The following is an 18,731-nucleotide window of genomic DNA, read 5'->3' as shown; positions in this document are numbered from 1 at the left end:
CTAATACTTAAGCTTGGTGGCCACTTTATTAGGTACAGGAGTGGAACTCGCTGCTGTAGTTGATCCACTTAAAGGTTTGACATGTTGTGCATTCAGAGATGCTCTTCCACACACCACTGTCATAGTGCCTGATTATTTGAGTTACTGTCACTTTCCTGTCAGCTTGAACCACTGACCATTCTCCCCGATCTCTCTCATTAATGAGGTGTTTTCGCCCACAGAACTGTTGCTCACTGGATGTTTTTTGTTTTTTGTTTTTTTCTAACTATTCTCTGCAAATGCTGAGACTGTTCTTTGTAAAAATCCCAGGAGGTGAGCAGCTTCTGAGATATTCAAGCTACCCTGTGTAGCGCCAACAATCACTCCATGGTCAAAATCGATCAGATCGCATTCCTTCTCCATTCTGATGTTTGATCTGAACCTCTTGACCATGTCTGCATGCTTTTAATGCATTGAATTGCTGCCACATGATTGGCTGAATAGATAATTGCATTAACAAGCAACTGTACAGGGGCACCTAATAAAGTGGCCACTGAGTGTATTTAAAGCTGTGAAATATTTTTGAAAATTATTAGGTGTATTTTTTTTCTCTCAATGAACATACAATTGAAATCAGGAACATTATTTATAAAATTGTGATTTAGTTTAACTGACCAAATTGCTCATCTAAACTAGATCCCATCATTACAAATGGTCTCCTGTATAACAGGGCAAAAAAAATCTAGGCTACTACTTTTGCATCAGGAAAATTGGCACCAATTGGTAATTTTTAATATAAACTTATGATTGACTGCAGGGCCTTAAGTCATTACACAAAGATGTCCTTGTTGATGTTGTCCATTTTAATTACTAATCAAAAGGATGGTGGTGGATTCTTACCATGTATGATTTCATTCTACATTAAATACTATACACATTTGCACACTTAAGCATGTTTGAAAGCAGTCAGTCAGACCCTTGTTTTATGTGGCCTAGTACTTATAAGCTACAAAGTTATTTATATATATTTAATTTATCATGCTTGTGTGAGTTTTATTTATATAATAAGCGGGTCTACATGATCCCAACTGTAGGTTTATATGTAAATAACTAGTAGACTTGCCCGCAAATAAATCCAGAGAACTTCATGACCTGCATCTTGAGTGTTTAAAGCTGGAGGGTATGGAGATGGTGGAAACAATGGATGCCATCTATAATTTTACAGGTTTTAGAATCAGAATCGGGTTTGTTATCACCAGCATGTGTTGTGAAATTAACTTAGCAGCAGCAGTTCAATACAATACATGATAATATGGAAAGAAAACAAGTAAATCATTTGCATTTAGAATATGATGGTAGGACTGGGTGGAGCCAACGTATTTTGACAAGTCTGCTCGAGGTTTTCAAGAAGGATTTGGAGTTGCCTTAGAGGATGTAATCAGACTGAATGGGCTGGGACTTGGCAGATAGAATAGTGCCTGTGGGGAAAAATGTGAGGTCAATCTCTTTGGTCGAAACTAATAGAAGGACAAAATCTTTTTTCAAATGATGAGAACTTGAAAGTTGTTGGTGGTCAGCGGGACCTTGATGTGCTACACAAATCTCTGAAGGTAAATGTGCAAGTACAGCAGTCATAGTGTTTTGGTAGCTAATCTCATAGAAATGTGCAAAATTCTTGTAGGGCTTATTTGGGGCTGAGAGGGAAATGGATCCGCCATGACGAAATGGGGAACAAACTCAATAGGCCTAATGGCCTAATTGTGCTCCTATATCTTATGGTCTTATGGCTTGACATGGTTGATAAAGTGATGGTGTTCGCTCCGGCTATCAGTCCACTGGGGGTGACCATCCAGCACTGAAGCAATTTCTTCACCCAGAGAAGTAAAGCTTTGGAATTCTGTGTCCAAGAGAGCTGTCAGTGCTGCCTCTGAGTATATCCAGAACAAATGCTTAATTATTAAAAGAGTTGTAGAAAATGCAGCCTATCCAGGCAGATGGTACCAAGGTCCTCAATCAGCCATGATCTTGTAGAATTGTGGAGCAGGCTACAAGAAGCTATTTGTTTCTTCTGTTCATATCAATGTTTGGCCTCAACTTATTGCTGTGTTGTGTGCTTCATCGGAGTTATGTGTGTACTGTTATTTTGTTTAACCTTTTAAGGGCTAATTATCCACAAAAAATAAATTGCATGAGAAAATACACATTAGTTTTCTGTTTTCAAGTGCAATTCTTTTTTCACATGACAGATTAAGTCTGTTAAATAGAAATGGAAAATCTGGTTTGCAAGATTCTGTTGAACAAATTCTGCACTCAAAGGGTTAAATCTAGCAATGTTTTTTGTATTCTTTGTTTTTGTGATTTTCTCCTTTAATAATTCAGTACTGTGCAAAGGTTTTAGGCCTATATATATATATATATATATATATATATATATATATATATATATATATATATAGAAAACTAGGATGTGTAAGGTTTTCACACAGTGCTGTATGTTAGTTAAAATAGGAAGATGGTTGGGAAGCAGAAATAAGAATATTTAGCTTTGTAGTAGCTCAGTGGTATTAAGTGTTATTTGGTAACTGGAAGTACATAAAATACTATACTGTGCAGAAGTCTTAATTGCCCTAGCTCTTCCACCATCATCTCCACATCCATCCATCAAGGCCTTTCACCATTCCATAGGCTTCAATGAGGTCACCTCCTCATTCTTCTGAATTCTAGTGAATACAGGGCCTTCATATGACAAGCCATTCAATCCTGGAATTACTATTGTGAATCTCCTTTGAACCCTCTGCAGTTTCAGCACATCCTTCCTAAGATAAGGAGCCCAAACCTGCTTACAGTACTCCAAGTGAGGCCTCACCAGTGCTTTATAAAGCTTCAACATTGCATCCTTTTGTTTATATTCTAGTCCTCTTGAAATGAATGATCACATTGCATATGCCTTCCTCACCACAGAATCAACCTGCAAATTAACCTTTAGGGAATCCTGCACAAGGGCTCCCAAGTACCTTTGTACCTCAATTTTTTTGTATTTTCTCTTCATTTAGAAAATAATCAACCCTTTCGTTTCTTCCACCAAAGTGAAAAGTGCACTTCTTGACGCTGTATTCCATCTGCCATTTCTTTGCTCATTCTCCTAATCTGTCCAAGTCCTACTATAGCCTCGCTATTTCCTTAGAACTCCTGCCCCTCACCTATCTTCATATCACCTGCAAATCTTTCAACAAAGCCATCAATTCCATCATCCAAATCATTGACGTATAAACTTAAAAAGAATCAGTCCCAACACAGACTCCTGTGGAACATCACTAGTCACTGGCAGCCAGCCAGAAAAGGCTTCCTTTATTCCCACTCTTTGCCTCCTGCCAATCAGCCACTGCTTTATCCATGTGAGAATCTTTCCTGTAATACCACGGGCTCGTGGTTTGTTAAGAAGCCTCATGTGTGGCACTTAGTCAAACACCTACTGGAAATCCAAGTACACAACATCATCCAATTCTCCTTTGTCTATCCTGCTCGTTACTTCTTCAAAAAATTCCAACAGATTTGTCAGACAAGATTTTCCCTTCAGGAAACCATACAGACTACAGCCTATTTTATCAGGCGCTTCCAAGTACCCTGAGACCTCATCCTCAATAATCGACTCCAACACCTTCCCAACCACTGAGGTCAGACTAACTGGCCTATAATTTCCTTTCTTCTGCCTCTCTCACTTCTTGAAGAGTGGTGTGACATTTGCAAGCTTCCAGTCCTCCGGAACCATTCCAGAATCTCCTGATTCTTAAAAGATCATTGCTAATGCCTCCACGATCTCTTCGTGCACATCTTTCAGAACTCTGAGGTATACATATCTGGTCCAGGTGACTATTCTGGGTAAATTGACGTAATTTCCCAACCTTGCAAAATAAAAAAAAAAGTGAACTAGCAGTTATCCTACATTTCTTTTACCTGCAAATCATTGAGCTTGCTTTGACCACTATGCTTTGTAAATCGCCTTAATCCTCCCCCTATTCAACCTTAATGAGTCCAGGCCAGTGTGGACAGTTGATTTCCCTTCCCATCTTTTCTCAAATTGATCTACAACCTTACATGTCCAAATCAGAACGTGTGGGTCAGAGCAAGCTGCTAAGTATAAACTCTGGAGAGGCTTGAGAAGCCATAAGTACTTCCAGCAAGGTTTGTCTTCCATCAAACAAGAGAACTGCTGTTGGCATTCTTGGGATGTAACTTCAGCAATTTTGTAAAGTCTATTCCTCTTAATATTATCAATTATCTTAAAATTGGTCAACAAGTATTGTATTAGAAATAGTGTTAAATAGATTTTTAAGGATGTTTGGCTAAAGATACTTGAATATTTTTCAGCTGCGACAATAATTCAAAGCAGAAATAAACAGCCAACTCATTTACTTAAATAGACATAGTGCAGTTTTATTTGATGGTCTTCTGACTAATAGAGATGTAATTTATTAATATATTTGAATACATAATTGACAGAGGAGCAAGAGACTGGAATTCTAGACCAATACACAAAGACTCTGAAGGAACAAGTGAGTCACGCGTCTTCTCTTGAGGGAGGCAGACAGCCGACATGTCCATTTGCGCTGGTTTATTTTGGAACGTTGACTCTTCATTCCAATGGACAGTCAATGTTTCAAACGAGCAACATACAGTTGGAGTCATCAGCTGTCTATTTCCCTTCATAGACGCCGCCTAACCCGCTGACTTCCTCCAGATAGTCGATGGAAACCAGGCTGCAGATGGTTTTTGAAACTAGCTGGCTCAAAGTGTGAGGTGGCCATTGTACAGTCCATACTGTTGTTTCTAAGTAGATGATTAATCTGAGAAGACAAGTTGTTAGCTTTTAATGAATGACTTGGATAGAGCTGGTAGTATTTTGTAAAGTGTACAAGGACTGTATCTGAGATGACAAAGAACATTGCAGCCTTTTCCTTGACTGGAGAAGGCAAAGAAAAATTCTTGGTAAGTAATTTTGAAATTGTATACAATTGAGGCAAAGCTATTCCCTCAGGGTAGCGTTACAAAATCCTACAAAAGATAGTGGTTTCAACCCAGTACATCACGGGTAAATCCCTCCCAACCATTGAGCACATCTACGTGAAATGCTGTCATAGGAAAGCATCATCCATTATCATAGATCCCCACGCCTAACCATCATAGATCCCTAAACCCTAGGCCATGCTCTTTTCTCACTCCTGCCATGAGGTAGAAGGTACAAGAGCCTCAGGATTCTCATCACCACGTTCCAGAACTGTTACTACCCTCAACTATCAGGCTCTTAAATAAAAGGGGATACTTGCCCCATCATTGAGATGTTTACCACAACTAGTGATCTCATTTTACGAATTCTTTATCTCATTATCTCATGTTCTGCTTATTTATTACTATTTATTTATATTTACATTTGCACAGTTTGTTTTCTTCTGCACTCTGGTTAATTTTTCACTGATCCTGCTATAATTACTATTCTATAGATTTGCTGAGTATGCCCACAGGAAAATAAATCTCAGGGCTGTATATGGTGACGTACATGTACTTTGGTAATAAATTTACTTTGAACTTTGATTTGGAAGTTGTTTTGTTATATTAACCCTTGATAATACCAAAGGGTGTCTGTGCTTGATTTCAAAGTATGTCACCATTATACAACCCTGAGATTAATTTTCTTGTGGGCATCCACAATAGAATAATAACCATAATAGAATCAGTGAAAGACTGCACCAACTTGGGTGCTCAACCAGCGTGCAAAAGGCAACAAATTGTGCAAATACAAAAAGAAAATAAATAATAATAATAAGTAATAAATATCGAGAACATGAGATGAAGAGTCCTTGAGAGTGAGTCCATTGGTTGTGGGAACATTTCAGTAATGGACAAGTGAAGTTGAGTGAAGTTATTTCCTCTGGTTCAAGAGCCTGATGGCTGAGGGGTAATAAATATTCCTGAACCTGGTGGTGTGGGTCCTGAGGCTGCCGTGCTTTCTCCCTGATGGCAGCAGCGAGAAGAGAAAGAGTTTTAGCGAGAAGTTTTAAGTAGAAATAAATGTGTCCTGGTCTGCCTTTAAAGTGCTGTCAGGTTATGCTGAACATTATGAATGTTCACATTTAATTTTTAAATTATATTAGCATATCAATTCAGCAATAGTAGCAAGTAATTATAAATGATTAACTCCTGCTGCTGTGGACTTGAATGCAGTGTGAAAATAGCAGTGAAACTACAATAAGCAATGATGGGTCAGGGTGGATTTGGTCTGTGTGGTGTTCTTGTCCTACCTGCGTCTGATTGCAGTTGTGCATCGCTCTCATCCGTCTCTTTGTACGTTTGGCTATTTGTCTGCTTTGTTCCCTTAATGTATCCTGCTGCTTCTCCTTTCTGCTAGTATGAGCAGGCCACTGACTCCGAGCTTACCTGGGTGGCCGAAACTGTGCGAAAGTTAACAGCCTTGGGTCCAATAAGGCTGGAACAAGATCAGACAACAGCTCAACTGCAGGTGCAGAAGGTAGGAACGTGTGGTGTGATGGAATCCTTGTATCTGACATAACTTTTCAAACAAACGTGCTTTACTACATTTAGAACATTTGTTCCAAACTATATCTGAGCTGATAATGTAGTTATATTCACTGCATGACCAATGAAACAAAATCCTCTGAAAAGAGCTGTTGTTATTCTGTTGGCTTTCATGCCAGAACTATGAGTAATCAAACAAAGCACTGGTCAAACAAAATGATTTGGAAACATTAATGCTAACAAAAAAGCAAAGAACAAATATTATTCTGATACAGTTTAATATCTTTCTATTACATCTTAAAAATAGTGGTGATTACTCTTTTGCATGCTTGCACTATTGTGGGGTTAATAAGGAACAAATTCTCAGAGATGTCTTATATTCTGTTTAATCTCCATTCTGTAATAGATAGTAAAGCTAATTTCCATTAATGAACTTCTGTGTCTGTTTTAAATGGTAGATTACTGAATCTGGATTAAACGTAAAATCAGATTTGGCAGGTAGAATTTAAATTTCCATTATCAGTTGTGTTCAGTCTTTAAGGATATATCTGTCATCAGATCATATATGATTTATCACTTTTCTCATTATTCCTCCATAATGTTCTATTGTTTAGTAATATTATTCCCTGGGCTGGTTGTTGGCTGCTTTTACCCTTTGGCTACAGACAAGCTGAGTTCATCAAAAGTTTATGCTCAGTTTTGTTTTAAACACGGTTAAATCCAGATGGGGTGTTTGTGTCCCCATCTCACTAGCCCTTGCATAAAAGAGTGAAGCCTGGTTTATTTTAAAATTCACAGATAGTTGCAGCGTTCCGAAAATATAATCACAGGAGGGGAGCCCGTCTGTATCCCTGATGAGCCAAATAAGCAACTAACTCAGCGGTTCACATGCATTCCATTTGTATGACAGATAGCAATCTTCTTGCTGTCCTAGACTCTTGATTTGTTTTGATCCAGGCTTCCTTAACTTTGTTTCACCAGCATGCCAAGGAAACAGAATACAAATTAGCAGTTTGGGCATCTTATATCGGAGTTACCAGTTCCTCATTTTAAGAAATTTTCTTTTATCCCTTCAGGCCTTTTCAATTGACATCATACGGCATAAGGATTCCATAGACGAGTTGGTAACTACGCAAGATGAAATTCTTGGTACCTGTGGAGACGAACAAAAGACTGCACTGCAGGTATTATTTTTGTGTTTCTGAAGTGTTCTACTATGGCACGGTGGCGTAGTGGTTAGCACAACGCTTTACAGAACCAGTGACCTGGGTTCAATCCCTGCCGCTGCCTGTTCGTACATTCTCCCCGTGACTGTGTGGGCTTCCTTCGGGTGCTTGGGTTTCTCCCACAGCTCAAAGCCCTACCGATTGGTGGGTTAATTGGTCATTGTAAAAGGCTAGGATTAAATCGGGGGATTGCTGGGCGGCGTGGCTCAAAGGAATAGAAGGCCCAATTCCACACAGCATCTCAATAAAGACAATAAGACTCTAGACAAAACAAATACAAATAGCGAACTAAGCATATCCATAAGCCCAATGGGTGGTTGTGGGATTGGTGAATATATGTATTTTCCATATATAAAATTATTATTACAGACCATAATAGAAAAATGTCAATGAATGGAAGTATTAATATTGAGAAAAGATGTGTCAGAGTTCTGATGTGATATTTTGCTGTGCAGTGTAGTATCCAAGTCTAATTATTTTTAAATCTGATATTTTTATAATGATCTTAATGACAATGTCAAGTTTCAAATGCATACATCCATGCATTGAATCGCCTGGGACTGTATTTGCTGGAATTCAGAAGGATTAGAGGAGAGCTGATAGAAACATGTACAATTATGAAAGAGATGGATAAGATAGAGGCAGGAAAGTTGTTAACACTGGTAGGTGAGACTAGAACTAGGAGACATAGCCTCAAGATTTAGGGGAATAAATTTAGGATGCGATGAGGAAGAACTGTTTTTCCCAAAGAGTGGTGAATCGGAATTCCCTGCCCAGTGAAGCAGTGGAGGCTACCTCGGTAAATATATTTAAGACAAGGTTGGATAGATTTTTGCATAGTAGGGGAATTAAGGGTTGTGGGGGAAAAGGCAGGAAGGTGGAGATGAGTCCATGGTCAGATCAGCCATGATCTTACTGAATGGCGGAGCAGGCTCGATGGGCCAGATGGCCGACTCCTGCTCCTGTATCTGATGTTCATGCACTCTTACTTACAGGAGAAGATGAACTTACTACAGCAGCAATACGAGATGGTCAGTCAGATGAACACTGAAAGGTACTCCCAACTGGAGCGGGCTCAGGTGTTGATTAACCAGTTCTGGGAAACCTATGAAGAGTTGTGTCCTTGGCTTGACGAGACCAGAAGTCTGATAGCACAGCTCCCGCCACCAGCCGTTGACCATGAGATCTTGAAGCAACAGCAGGAAGAAATGAGGGTAAGCACAACACAGGTCAGACCACCCGCCACAAGCGGGACTTCCCGGTGGACAAACATTTTAATTCCCATTCCGACATGTTGTGCCAAGATGAGGCCACCCTCAGGGTGGAGGAGCAACATCTTATATTCTGTCTGGGTACCCTCCAACCTGATGGTATGAATATCAATATCTCCTTCTGGTAAACAAATTCTCCCCCTCCCCATTCCCACTTCGGCCTTTTGCCTCTTCTCACCTGCCTGTTACACCCCCCTGGGTCCCCTCCTCTTTCCCTTTCCCCTTAAGGTCCACTCTCCTCTCCTTTCAGCTTCCGTCTTCTCCAGCCCTTGACCTTTCCCATCTCCCTGGCTTTTTGTTCCCAACCTTTTTGTTCTGGAAATCTGCCCCCCCCCAATCCTGAAGAAGGGTCTCGACCCGAAACGTCGACTATCTATTCATTTCCATAGATGCTGCCTGACCTGCTGAGTTCCTCCAGCATTTTGTGGAGGAAGACATGTTGTTGATACATATTCTGGTACACATCAGATTCCCTGCTTTGCTGTTGGCATCAGTAGACCATGTGGGATTGACGCAAGACCAAGAGATCTAAGCTCATTATTTCCACATATCTATTGTATATGCTTTTCTCTTCAACCAACAGAACAGATGATTTAAATAATATTTTGAAAGAGGTTTCCTGGTTATGAACTTGTAGTAATTGGCTCATTCATCAATCTTATGTTATACAAAATGAGTATTATTTATATAAAATTATGAGAATAAGATTCTGTGCTCTCAATAGGCACCAATTCTTGAAGCTGGTCCTTGGTGGAGCCTAGCAATATTGTAGTCATTTTCTGATTCAAATTCCCTTTGAGTCTGGCACATCACCTCCTGGCTAAACCTCACTTTAGTCCTGTTTTTTCTTATTATGCTATAATCTGGTCAGAATGTACTGTGCTGTGCAAAAGTCTCAGGCTAGGGTGCTTGAGGCTCTCGCACAGAGCTGTATCTGTCAACGTGGAACAGAGAGCCAGTTTATAAATCTGGTGTGAGAAAAGGACTTGTGGAATGACGGGGGTGGAGTGCCACAGGAGGGGTGTGGGACAGGTAGTAGAGAAGGAGTGCTAGGGGCTGGGTGGGGGGGGTGGCATGGGTGCAGACAGACCCACCCCTGACACAAGGCAAGGTTGTTGGATTCCAAGCAATTGGTTTATTGATCGTTACAGAGTGTCTCTCTGGTGCTTCCCATTCCCTTCCCCTTTCCCAACCATGATTCCCCTCTCCCTGTCCCCTTCCCACTCTCAGTCCACAGTAGAGACCCGTATCAGAATCAGGTTTATCATCACTCACACATGTCATGAAGTTTGTTGGGTTTTTTTTGCGACAGCAGTACATAAGATTACTACAGTTCTGTGCAAATGTCTTCAGTACCCTAGTTATATATATGTGCCTAAGACTTTTGCGCATTATATTGCTTCTGGAATCAGATGCGTTAAGAAACTAAGACCTGTGCATGATTTTACAACAGCAACTCCGTGAATCAATCTCTGAGCACAAGCCTCACATTGATAAGCTAATGAAGATTGGGCCTCAGTTAATGGTATTGAATCCAGATGAGGGTAAAATGGTCCATGAGAAACATACCACGGCAGAAGCCCTCTACACTAAAATAAAACACGATGCACGAGAGAGGGCTTTGGCATTGGATGAAGCAATCTCGCAGTCTGCTCAGGTACGTTCTAGTAAATATTGCTGTATATAATTGAGGTTTTTTTATGGTTGTCTGTCAAAAAGGAAACTTGTGTGTTAGTTTCCCATTGTTGCCAGAACCTAGTGTGTTGTGACATACTAATGTAGGCTTATTATTGTTCAACATCAGTGCTCTTTAAAATTCAGAGAAGCATTCTAGAGCCTTTGTGATTGACTTTAGAACCATCATAGTCAGTAATAAAGTAATTGAAGAGTATGAGCACAAGAGACATGTTTGAGGTATTTGCAGTTTTCTCCCAAGTATGTAATAAACTCATTTTCCTGTAAGCTGCATCGTACTTGCCTATACTGTGATTGGATAGTCCATTTGTTCCCCTTCAACTGCAGACCCAAGGTGATGTAGCAGTTACCGCGATGCTCCTATAGGTTGGGGCATCAGAGTTCGGAGTTCAATTCCGACCCTGTCTGTAATTCCTCCCCGCGAGTGCGTGGGTTTCCTCTGGGTGCTCCGGTTTCCTCCCACGTTCCAAAGACGTACCGGTTAGTAGGTTAATTGGCCATTGTAAAACGTCCAGTGATGAAACTGGGTTTGAGCAGGTGGGTGGCTAGGTGGTGTGGTTCATTGTGTCCTGCACTTTATCAATAAATAAAGAGATGTATAGATACTGTGAATATTATACAATTCTATAATAGCTGTTAATATCCATCAGTGGAATGCTTAACGAAGTCAACCATAGTTTGACAGGTTGTTCAGCGTGTCATTCTGACTAGTTATTAATCACAGTGAAAACAACTGAGGAAGTAAGACAATCCAATAGAATAGAAACCACACTATGGCATCCAACTTTCTAGATGTATAGAAGCACTACAACATAACGTTAGTCATGTTTGTAAATCGTAATCATTCCATGTTTGTCCTGTTTAAGACACTCCCGTATGTTATCCCTTCAGTTTTCTCATACTAACATGTCATTTGTTTTCCATTCCGACCACCTCGTGGAATTAAATATTTATTTGCCGACACGTCCTGCCACGTTGTGTTTAATTGTTGTGTTCATCACATCCACTCATTAGTTTACTGAGGTAAGCAAAACTCCTTGCACACTTGCTACTGCTGCACATAGAGGTTGCTTTCTTGTTATTTTGCTAAAGCTGGCCACTGAATAGCTTTGCTGGAGATGGAAAAACAAAGCCTGTGCGTGTTATAGTTGCATTTGTTCTAAGCAGGTTGCTTATTATTTAACAAATAACTTCAAATTCAACTTCACTTTATTTGGGGCGGCTCGGTAGCATAGTAGTTAGTACAACACTTTACAGTACCAGGGTTCAATTCCCGTTGTCTGTAAGGAGTTTGTACATTCTCCCCGTGATGGTGTGGGTTTCCTCAGGCAGCTCAGGTTTCCTCCCACAGTCCAAAGACATACTGGTTAGTGGGTTAATTGGTCATTGTGAATTGTCCTGTGATTAAGCTAGGATTAAATCAGGGGATTGGTGGGTAGTGCAGCTTAAAGGGCCCATTCTGCACGGTATCTCAGTCAATAAATTAGTTAACTTTACATAATAATGCTCTGAACTTCAGAATTTGAGTTATTTCTTCTGTAGCACTGAGTTCAAGAAGGGTCATTCTCATTAAAATTAATGTCTATTGATTTTAATATTCAGTAATTTTTAAAAAATCATTATCTAGACTATTTAAGTCTTTATATTTTTGTTGGAGTGCCAGATTAGTTGGAAATGCCTCTCTCAATAACACTTCAACAAAGCCCTCTGAGAAATAGAATAGAGGTTTCATTTTCACATATCACGCTCATTGACTTTTGAGGTGTGATTGCCTAATTATTGTTGGGTTCTGGACTCTTGTCTGTTTGTAATGTCTACTCAGATTGATTTAAGTTGGGATCTCCTTAGTGGTATGAGAAAGTAAAATCTTCTTCCAAACATATGGATTTAATTTGAACCTGGATTTCAGGGTGAAAGAAAATATTTCAAGGCTGAGCTATTAAAAACACAGACTTTTTTTTTCCCTGAGCTAAATTTTTGTTCAAAATAGTATATGCATTTAAAAGTCCTTTTATGGTTCCCTTATTGGCTATAATTGGGTCAACCGGGGAGTATCGATTGCTTGCCCTGTTGCTCTTAGAATATCAATACATAGAAAGGATCTTTTAAAGTGACAGGCAACATTTGGGAATCAATTCCCTAGTTTTAAATTTGTACATTTTTAGTGTTAAGCGAGAAAAGATCCAGCACTTCTTAGACGATAGTCAGTGTTTTGGGCCGAGACACTTTATCATCAACCAGAAACATCGACTGTTTATTCCCCTCCATAGATGCTACTCTTCTGCTGAGTTGCTCCAGCCTTTTATGTGCCCTGCTCCAGTATCCCTTGCTTTAAATCAGATGGTTTGATCCAACAGGTTTATTTAGTTTTTGACTAGTTCAATCAAGCACATATATAAATTAGAGTCCTATAGAAGTATTCTTCTCCAGGAAAGGTGGTCTCTAAAATTTTTCAATTACATATTATAATGTCAATGCAGATTATATCTCTGTTGGCCCAGTCTTAGTAGATAACAATATGCCAGCTACATAATGCTGACTAATTACGAGGCACTGCCCTTGTGCAGATCTGCTGAGGGCAACTTGCTGGCTGCAGGTGAATCCGGCATCAACAGAAAACCTCCCTGGCATAAATCCCAACACTTGGGATGGCTCTTCCCACGAGGGTAAAAACAAATTGACAACCGGCTAATGTGTATGAACAAAAGCGTTGGCAAGAAAATTTCAAAGCTGTTCGTTCTCTTAAAAATTAATGAAAATATAGAAGGAATCTGAAGAGTTAACTGCACTTAAGCTGTTCCAAAACAATTAATTGAACTCAGTCCCTTGCAGCTGTTTGTGTCTTCTCAAAAAATAGCCGAGGCTGTTCTGGCAGTGGGTCAGGGGTCAGGCCACGGAGCATAAAGATTCCCTGATGAATAAGTGCCAGTCGTCTCAGCACGTCTATGTTCACTTATGTGTTTTCACAAATCCTACACTTGCTGCAGCTTATGGGGAAAGGTCTTGCAGAGCTGCCAGAATTTACCCACACAATCTGCTTGTGTATTTTTTTTCTCTGACAATGCAATATAAAATGAGACTGTTTAATGCTTAACTAGGAATTAGACCCTTTTTAAAATAAATGGCAGTTCTGGGAAAATCTTGAGGCAACACCAGCAACTTGTATTTTTTGGTTTGTGTAGTTTCACGATAAGATTGACCCAATGCTGGAGTCCCTGGGGCACATTGCTGACCGGGTGCGGATGCCTCCTTCAATACCGGCTGAGGTTGAGAAGATCCGAGAGCACATCAGCGAGAATAAAAACATTGCAATGGAACTCGAGAAACTCCAACCATCTTTTGAAGCTCTTAAACGCCGCGGAGAGGAGCTGATCAGTAGGTCATCTGGAGCAGAGGAGGATCCTGCTGCTAAAGGTATTGAATGAACTTTTATTTCCAGATGTGTGTGTGTATAAATTGCATGTTTGTTAACTTTGCAGTTACTCCATATATCACTTACCTGATGTGAATAAATGACCTAGCTCCTAGATTTCAAATTATAATGTCCTTGGGAATATTGGGTCCAAATTCCTCTAATCTGTTCTGCATATGTTGAAGGTACTTTATCATAGAGTTTTTCCACAAGACCCGAGTTTTCAGACAGTCTGGTTCCATTTGAGGCCGACTGTAGTGAGTGTGAACAGAATTTGTAATCAAAGTTCGAAGCATTAACTTAGGTCTTCATGATGTTTAGTTGAAGGAACTGTCAGCACGGTCATCTCTGGATAACCACTTATTGGAACCGGTGATGAGGTCATTTGAACATCATTAGCATACATGCTGAAATTGACTTTGTGTTCAAATAATGTTGGGAAAGGACGTGAGAAAGAAGACCAGGGTGGGACCAAGCATAGATCCATGGATGATCCCAAGGGGCAGTGCAAATATGCAAAGGCAATTCTTTGCTAGTAATTCACTAAACACAGCTGTAATGAAACCAAAAGAGTCCCCCCTAGGGTTCCCATGTCCCCTTTGTATGGCCCTGATCCCTGCATTTCCTTTAGGCATATTGGGTTCACTTATTGTGCTACTGTGTCGCATTTTTTTGTTTAAGAAACGTAAGTTAAATGTGTGCAGGAGTATTAATTGAATTATCAGTCCAATGGTCCAGAAAATCTTCCAATCCAGGGCCACCAAGTTTCCAAGTGTGGCAGATTAACAGTTTTACGTCCGTTCAGTTGACAAGTGACTTGTCTTGTTTCTGCAAAATCAGCTTTAGCAAACAATTACCAGTTGTTAGGTGTAAAATGTTAAAAACTGCCAATGCTAGAAATCCAGAATAAAAGTAGGAAGCACTCAGCAGATCAGACAACACCTGTGGAAAGGAAACACTGCTGACATAGGCAGATTCTGCCTTGCCTCCCTCTTGACTCTTACAGCAATTTCAATTTTTATCTCAGTTGTTAGAATTGTTTTTTTAAAGTTTCGTTGTATAATGTAGTTACCCCTGCATGCAGAAATGCCTCCTTAAAAATTCTAATTTTTTCCCCCACTTATAACATTAGCCATTCAGGACAAGTTGAATGAAATGGTATTTTACTGGGAAGATATCAAAGCCCGAGGTGAGGAGAGGGATACTAAGCTTCTCGATGTACTTGACCTCGCTGAGAAGTTCTGGTATGATATGGCTGCCCTGATGACTACCATTAAGGACACACAGGAAATAGTTCGCGACCTGGAGAGTCCCGGTATCGATCCTTCAATCATTAAACAACAACAGGAGGCTGCAGAGGTATGGTTCAAGTGCAGAAAACTACACAGTACAGTTTTGTTATATGAACTTTGATTAACTATATCGAGCATGTTCCATCTATTTATTTAGAACATTGAACAGTACAGGACCTTCAGCCCAGGATGTTATGCCAGCCCTTTAACCTACTCCAAGATCAATCTAACCCTTCCCTCCCACATCGCCCTGCATTTTTCTTTCATCCATGTGACTGTCCCAGAGTCTCCTAAATGCCCCTGATGTATCTTGCCTCTACTACCACCCTGGCAGTGTGTTTTATGCACCTTCCATTCTCTGTGTGTAAAAACCTGCCTCTGACATTCCCCCGATACTTTCCTCCAAAATCCTTAAAAAACTAATAAACCCACCACTATGTGTGTTGCAAAAAAAAACTCCTTCTGACAACCTCCTTATACTTTCCTCCCAACACCCTGAAATCATTCCCCCTTATATTAGTGATTTCTGCCCTGTGGAAAGTCTCTGGCGGTCCACTCAATGAATGGCTCTATCAATCACCTCCCATCCTCCTCCTTTCCGAAGAGGAAAAAGCCCTAGCTTGGTCACACTAACCACAGAAGACATGCTCTCTTATCCAGGCAGCATCCTGGTAAATCTCTGCCTCCTCATCCTTCCTGTAATGAGGCGGCCAGAGCTGAATGCAATATTCTAAGTGTGGTCTCACCAGCGTTTTATAGAGCTGTAGCGTTACCTTGTGGCTCTTGAACTCAATCCCCCGACTAATAAAGGCCAAAACACACCGTATGCCGCCTTAACCTTCCTGTCAACTTGTGCAGAATCTCAGAGGCATCTATGAATGTGAATCCCAAGCTGGCCCTGTCTCTCCACACTGCTAAGAGCGGAGGAGCAGGGTGACCTTGGGATTCATTAACCCTGTGCTTTGCCTTTTGTGGATTGAATTCCACCTGTCATTTAACATATTTGTCTTATTTATATCACGTAAATCAATTGATGAATAATAGTGTGGGTAAGACTGAGATTTACCGATGATTTTGTGAATACCTGCTTATTTCAGACAATCAAAGAGGAGACAGATGGACTTCACGAGGAACTGGAATTTGTGCGAATCTTGGGAGCAGACCTCATCTTTGCCTGTGGAGAACTGGAAAAACCTGAAGTGAAAAAAAGTATTGATGAGGTAAAATGTTAATAGAAATAATAAGTAATTAAGTGGTAATATATGATCTTAAATGTATTGAAACCAGCTTTATATTTTAAAAAAGCATGTTAAGGAAGGAAGGGTCATTATTTCAACAATTGAATAGATAGAGGGATAGATAGGATAGAAAGAAAAAGTGATTGCCCCAATTCTGCCATTCATTAATATGGTCCTTAGACCTTGCTCTTTGACCGCACGCTGTCGGAGCAGTGCTAACAGCATAATCAAGGACACGACCCACCCAGCCAACAGACTTTTCGTCCTTCTTCCCTCTGGGAGAAGGTTCAGGAGCTTGAAGACTCGTACGGCCAGATTTGGGAACAGCTTCTTTCCAACTGTGATAAGACTGCTGAACGGATCCTGACCCGGATCTGGGCCGTACCCTCTAAATATCCGGACCTGCCTCTCAGTTCTTTGCACTACCTTACTTCCCATTTTTCTATTTTCTATTTATGATTTATAATTTAAATTTTTAATATTTACTAGTGTTAACTATTTTTAATATTTATGTTATTTAATATTTGTAATCCAGGGAGTGTGAAGCACAGAATCAAATATCGATGTGATGATTGTACGTTCTAGTACCAATTGTTTGGCGACAATAAAGTATAAAGATGTGGTCATCTGGCTGATTATCTCTTTCCACAGTTTAGTGCATGTTAGAACGTTTGTCTGCATTAAAAGCGCCTGAATGGTGTTGCCATTCTTATTGTTTCATTTACCGTTTCTAGCTCAATAATACCTGGGATAACCTGAACAAAACCTGGAAGGAGCGAATGGACAGACTGGAAGAAGCCATGCAAGCAGCTGTCCAATACCAAGATGCACTGCAAGTAAGGGATGCTTTGCATAAAATCTAATCGTTTGCAAATATGGTATTAATATCGGCGATGGTTCCTAATTTGCTTGTTGTGACTTCTTAGGCAATGTTTGACTGGCTGGATAACACAGTAATAAAACTGGGTGAAATGTCTCCAGTTGGCACAGATATCAGCACTGTCAAGCAGCAAATAAACGAAATGAAGGTGGGTAAATCTTGCAACAGGATCTTGCTGAACAAGCCCAAATCTTTTTTTTAAAAAAAGCATGAAAAGATAAAATTATAATATCTCAGCACTTCTGCTTTTCCTCTGTGACAAGCACAAAATGCCGGAGGGTCTCATAAGGTAGATCTGTGTAAGGGAATAAACAGCTGATATTTTTCCTTTGATTTCTTCAACTATTTTGTAATAGTTTTGATTTGAAATGAGTACTCCATTTATATATATCTTTACTCCATAAAGATAACTTGTTAAAAGATTTAATTATTTAGCTCTGAATGGTTGAAACATGAGGAGCCAGGACTGTGCTGATTTTGGCCTACTTCCCTTAGGAAGTAGCAATGTCATTATTATTGATTGTGTTAAAGAAGAAAGTGCCAACAAGAATAGAGTCAGGCTCACAAGGCTAGTTCCTTCACTTCAGTGGCTTTTACAGATCTGTGAGCTAGAACGGATGGTATGACTTTGGGCTCTTAAGGCTTTGTTCGGGTTACCACGGAGTGACCAACTTTTATCAGAGTCAGGTTTAATATCACCGGCATATGTTGTGAAATTTGTTGTCTCTACTGCAGCAGTACAATGCAATATATAATAGAAAAAAAACATGAAATGCAGTAAGAATATATATGTATTAAATAGTTAAATAAGGAGTGCAAAGTAGAAATAAAAAAACTGGTGAGGTAGTCCATTCAGAAATCTGATGGTGGAGGAGTGGGGAAGAAGTTGTTCCTGAATTGCTGAGTGTGTGCCTTCTGGCTTCTGTACCTCCTCCTGGATGGTAGCAGTGAGAACAAGGCATGACCTGGGTGATGGGGGTCCCGAATGATGGACGCCACCCTTTGAGGCATCGCTCCTTGAAGTTGTCCTGGATACTACAGGGGCTAGTGGCCGTGATGGAGCTGACTAAGTTTACAACTCTCTGCAGCTTATTTCAATTCTGTGCAGTAGCCACCACCACCCACCCCCGAATACTGTATGGTAATGCAGCCAGTTAGAATGCTCTCCACAGTACATCTGTATCCAGCAACTTAAGAAAGAATAAGG

The 18,731-nt window shown here is 40.1% G+C and overlaps 1 protein-coding gene across 21 annotated transcripts in view; it reads left to right on the top strand.

The window, feature by feature from the left end:
- macf1a (microtubule actin crosslinking factor 1a) overlaps positions 1 to 18,731 on the top strand; it is a 590,515-nt gene that overhangs the window by 501,737 nt on the left and 70,047 nt on the right. For 20 of the 21 annotated variants that reach the window (XM_072247359.1, XM_072247356.1, XM_072247361.1 and 17 more), the window contains 9 exons: positions 6,383 to 6,502; positions 7,587 to 7,694; positions 8,732 to 8,950; positions 10,461 to 10,664; positions 13,885 to 14,116; positions 15,247 to 15,473; positions 16,504 to 16,626; positions 17,379 to 17,480; positions 17,571 to 17,672. In XM_072247359.1, the coding sequence (XP_072103460.1) occupies positions 6,383 to 6,502; positions 7,587 to 7,694; positions 8,732 to 8,950; positions 10,461 to 10,664; positions 13,885 to 14,116; positions 15,247 to 15,473; positions 16,504 to 16,626; positions 17,379 to 17,480; positions 17,571 to 17,672 (1,437 nt within the window). The remainder of the gene's footprint in view (positions 1 to 6,382; positions 6,503 to 7,586; positions 7,695 to 8,731; positions 8,951 to 10,460; positions 10,665 to 13,884; positions 14,117 to 15,246; positions 15,474 to 16,503; positions 16,627 to 17,378; positions 17,481 to 17,570; positions 17,673 to 18,731) is intronic. The other variant, XM_072247358.1, reaches the window with a different exon arrangement.

Source organism: Mobula birostris, chromosome 30 (genome assembly GCF_030028105.1).
Source record: "Mobula birostris isolate sMobBir1 chromosome 30, sMobBir1.hap1, whole genome shotgun sequence".
In the NCBI taxonomy this organism is placed as follows: Eukaryota; Metazoa; Chordata; class Chondrichthyes; order Myliobatiformes; family Myliobatidae; genus Mobula; species Mobula birostris.
The sequence above is the reverse complement of the archived record's forward strand: the minus strand, read 5'-3'. Positions and strand labels throughout refer to the sequence as shown.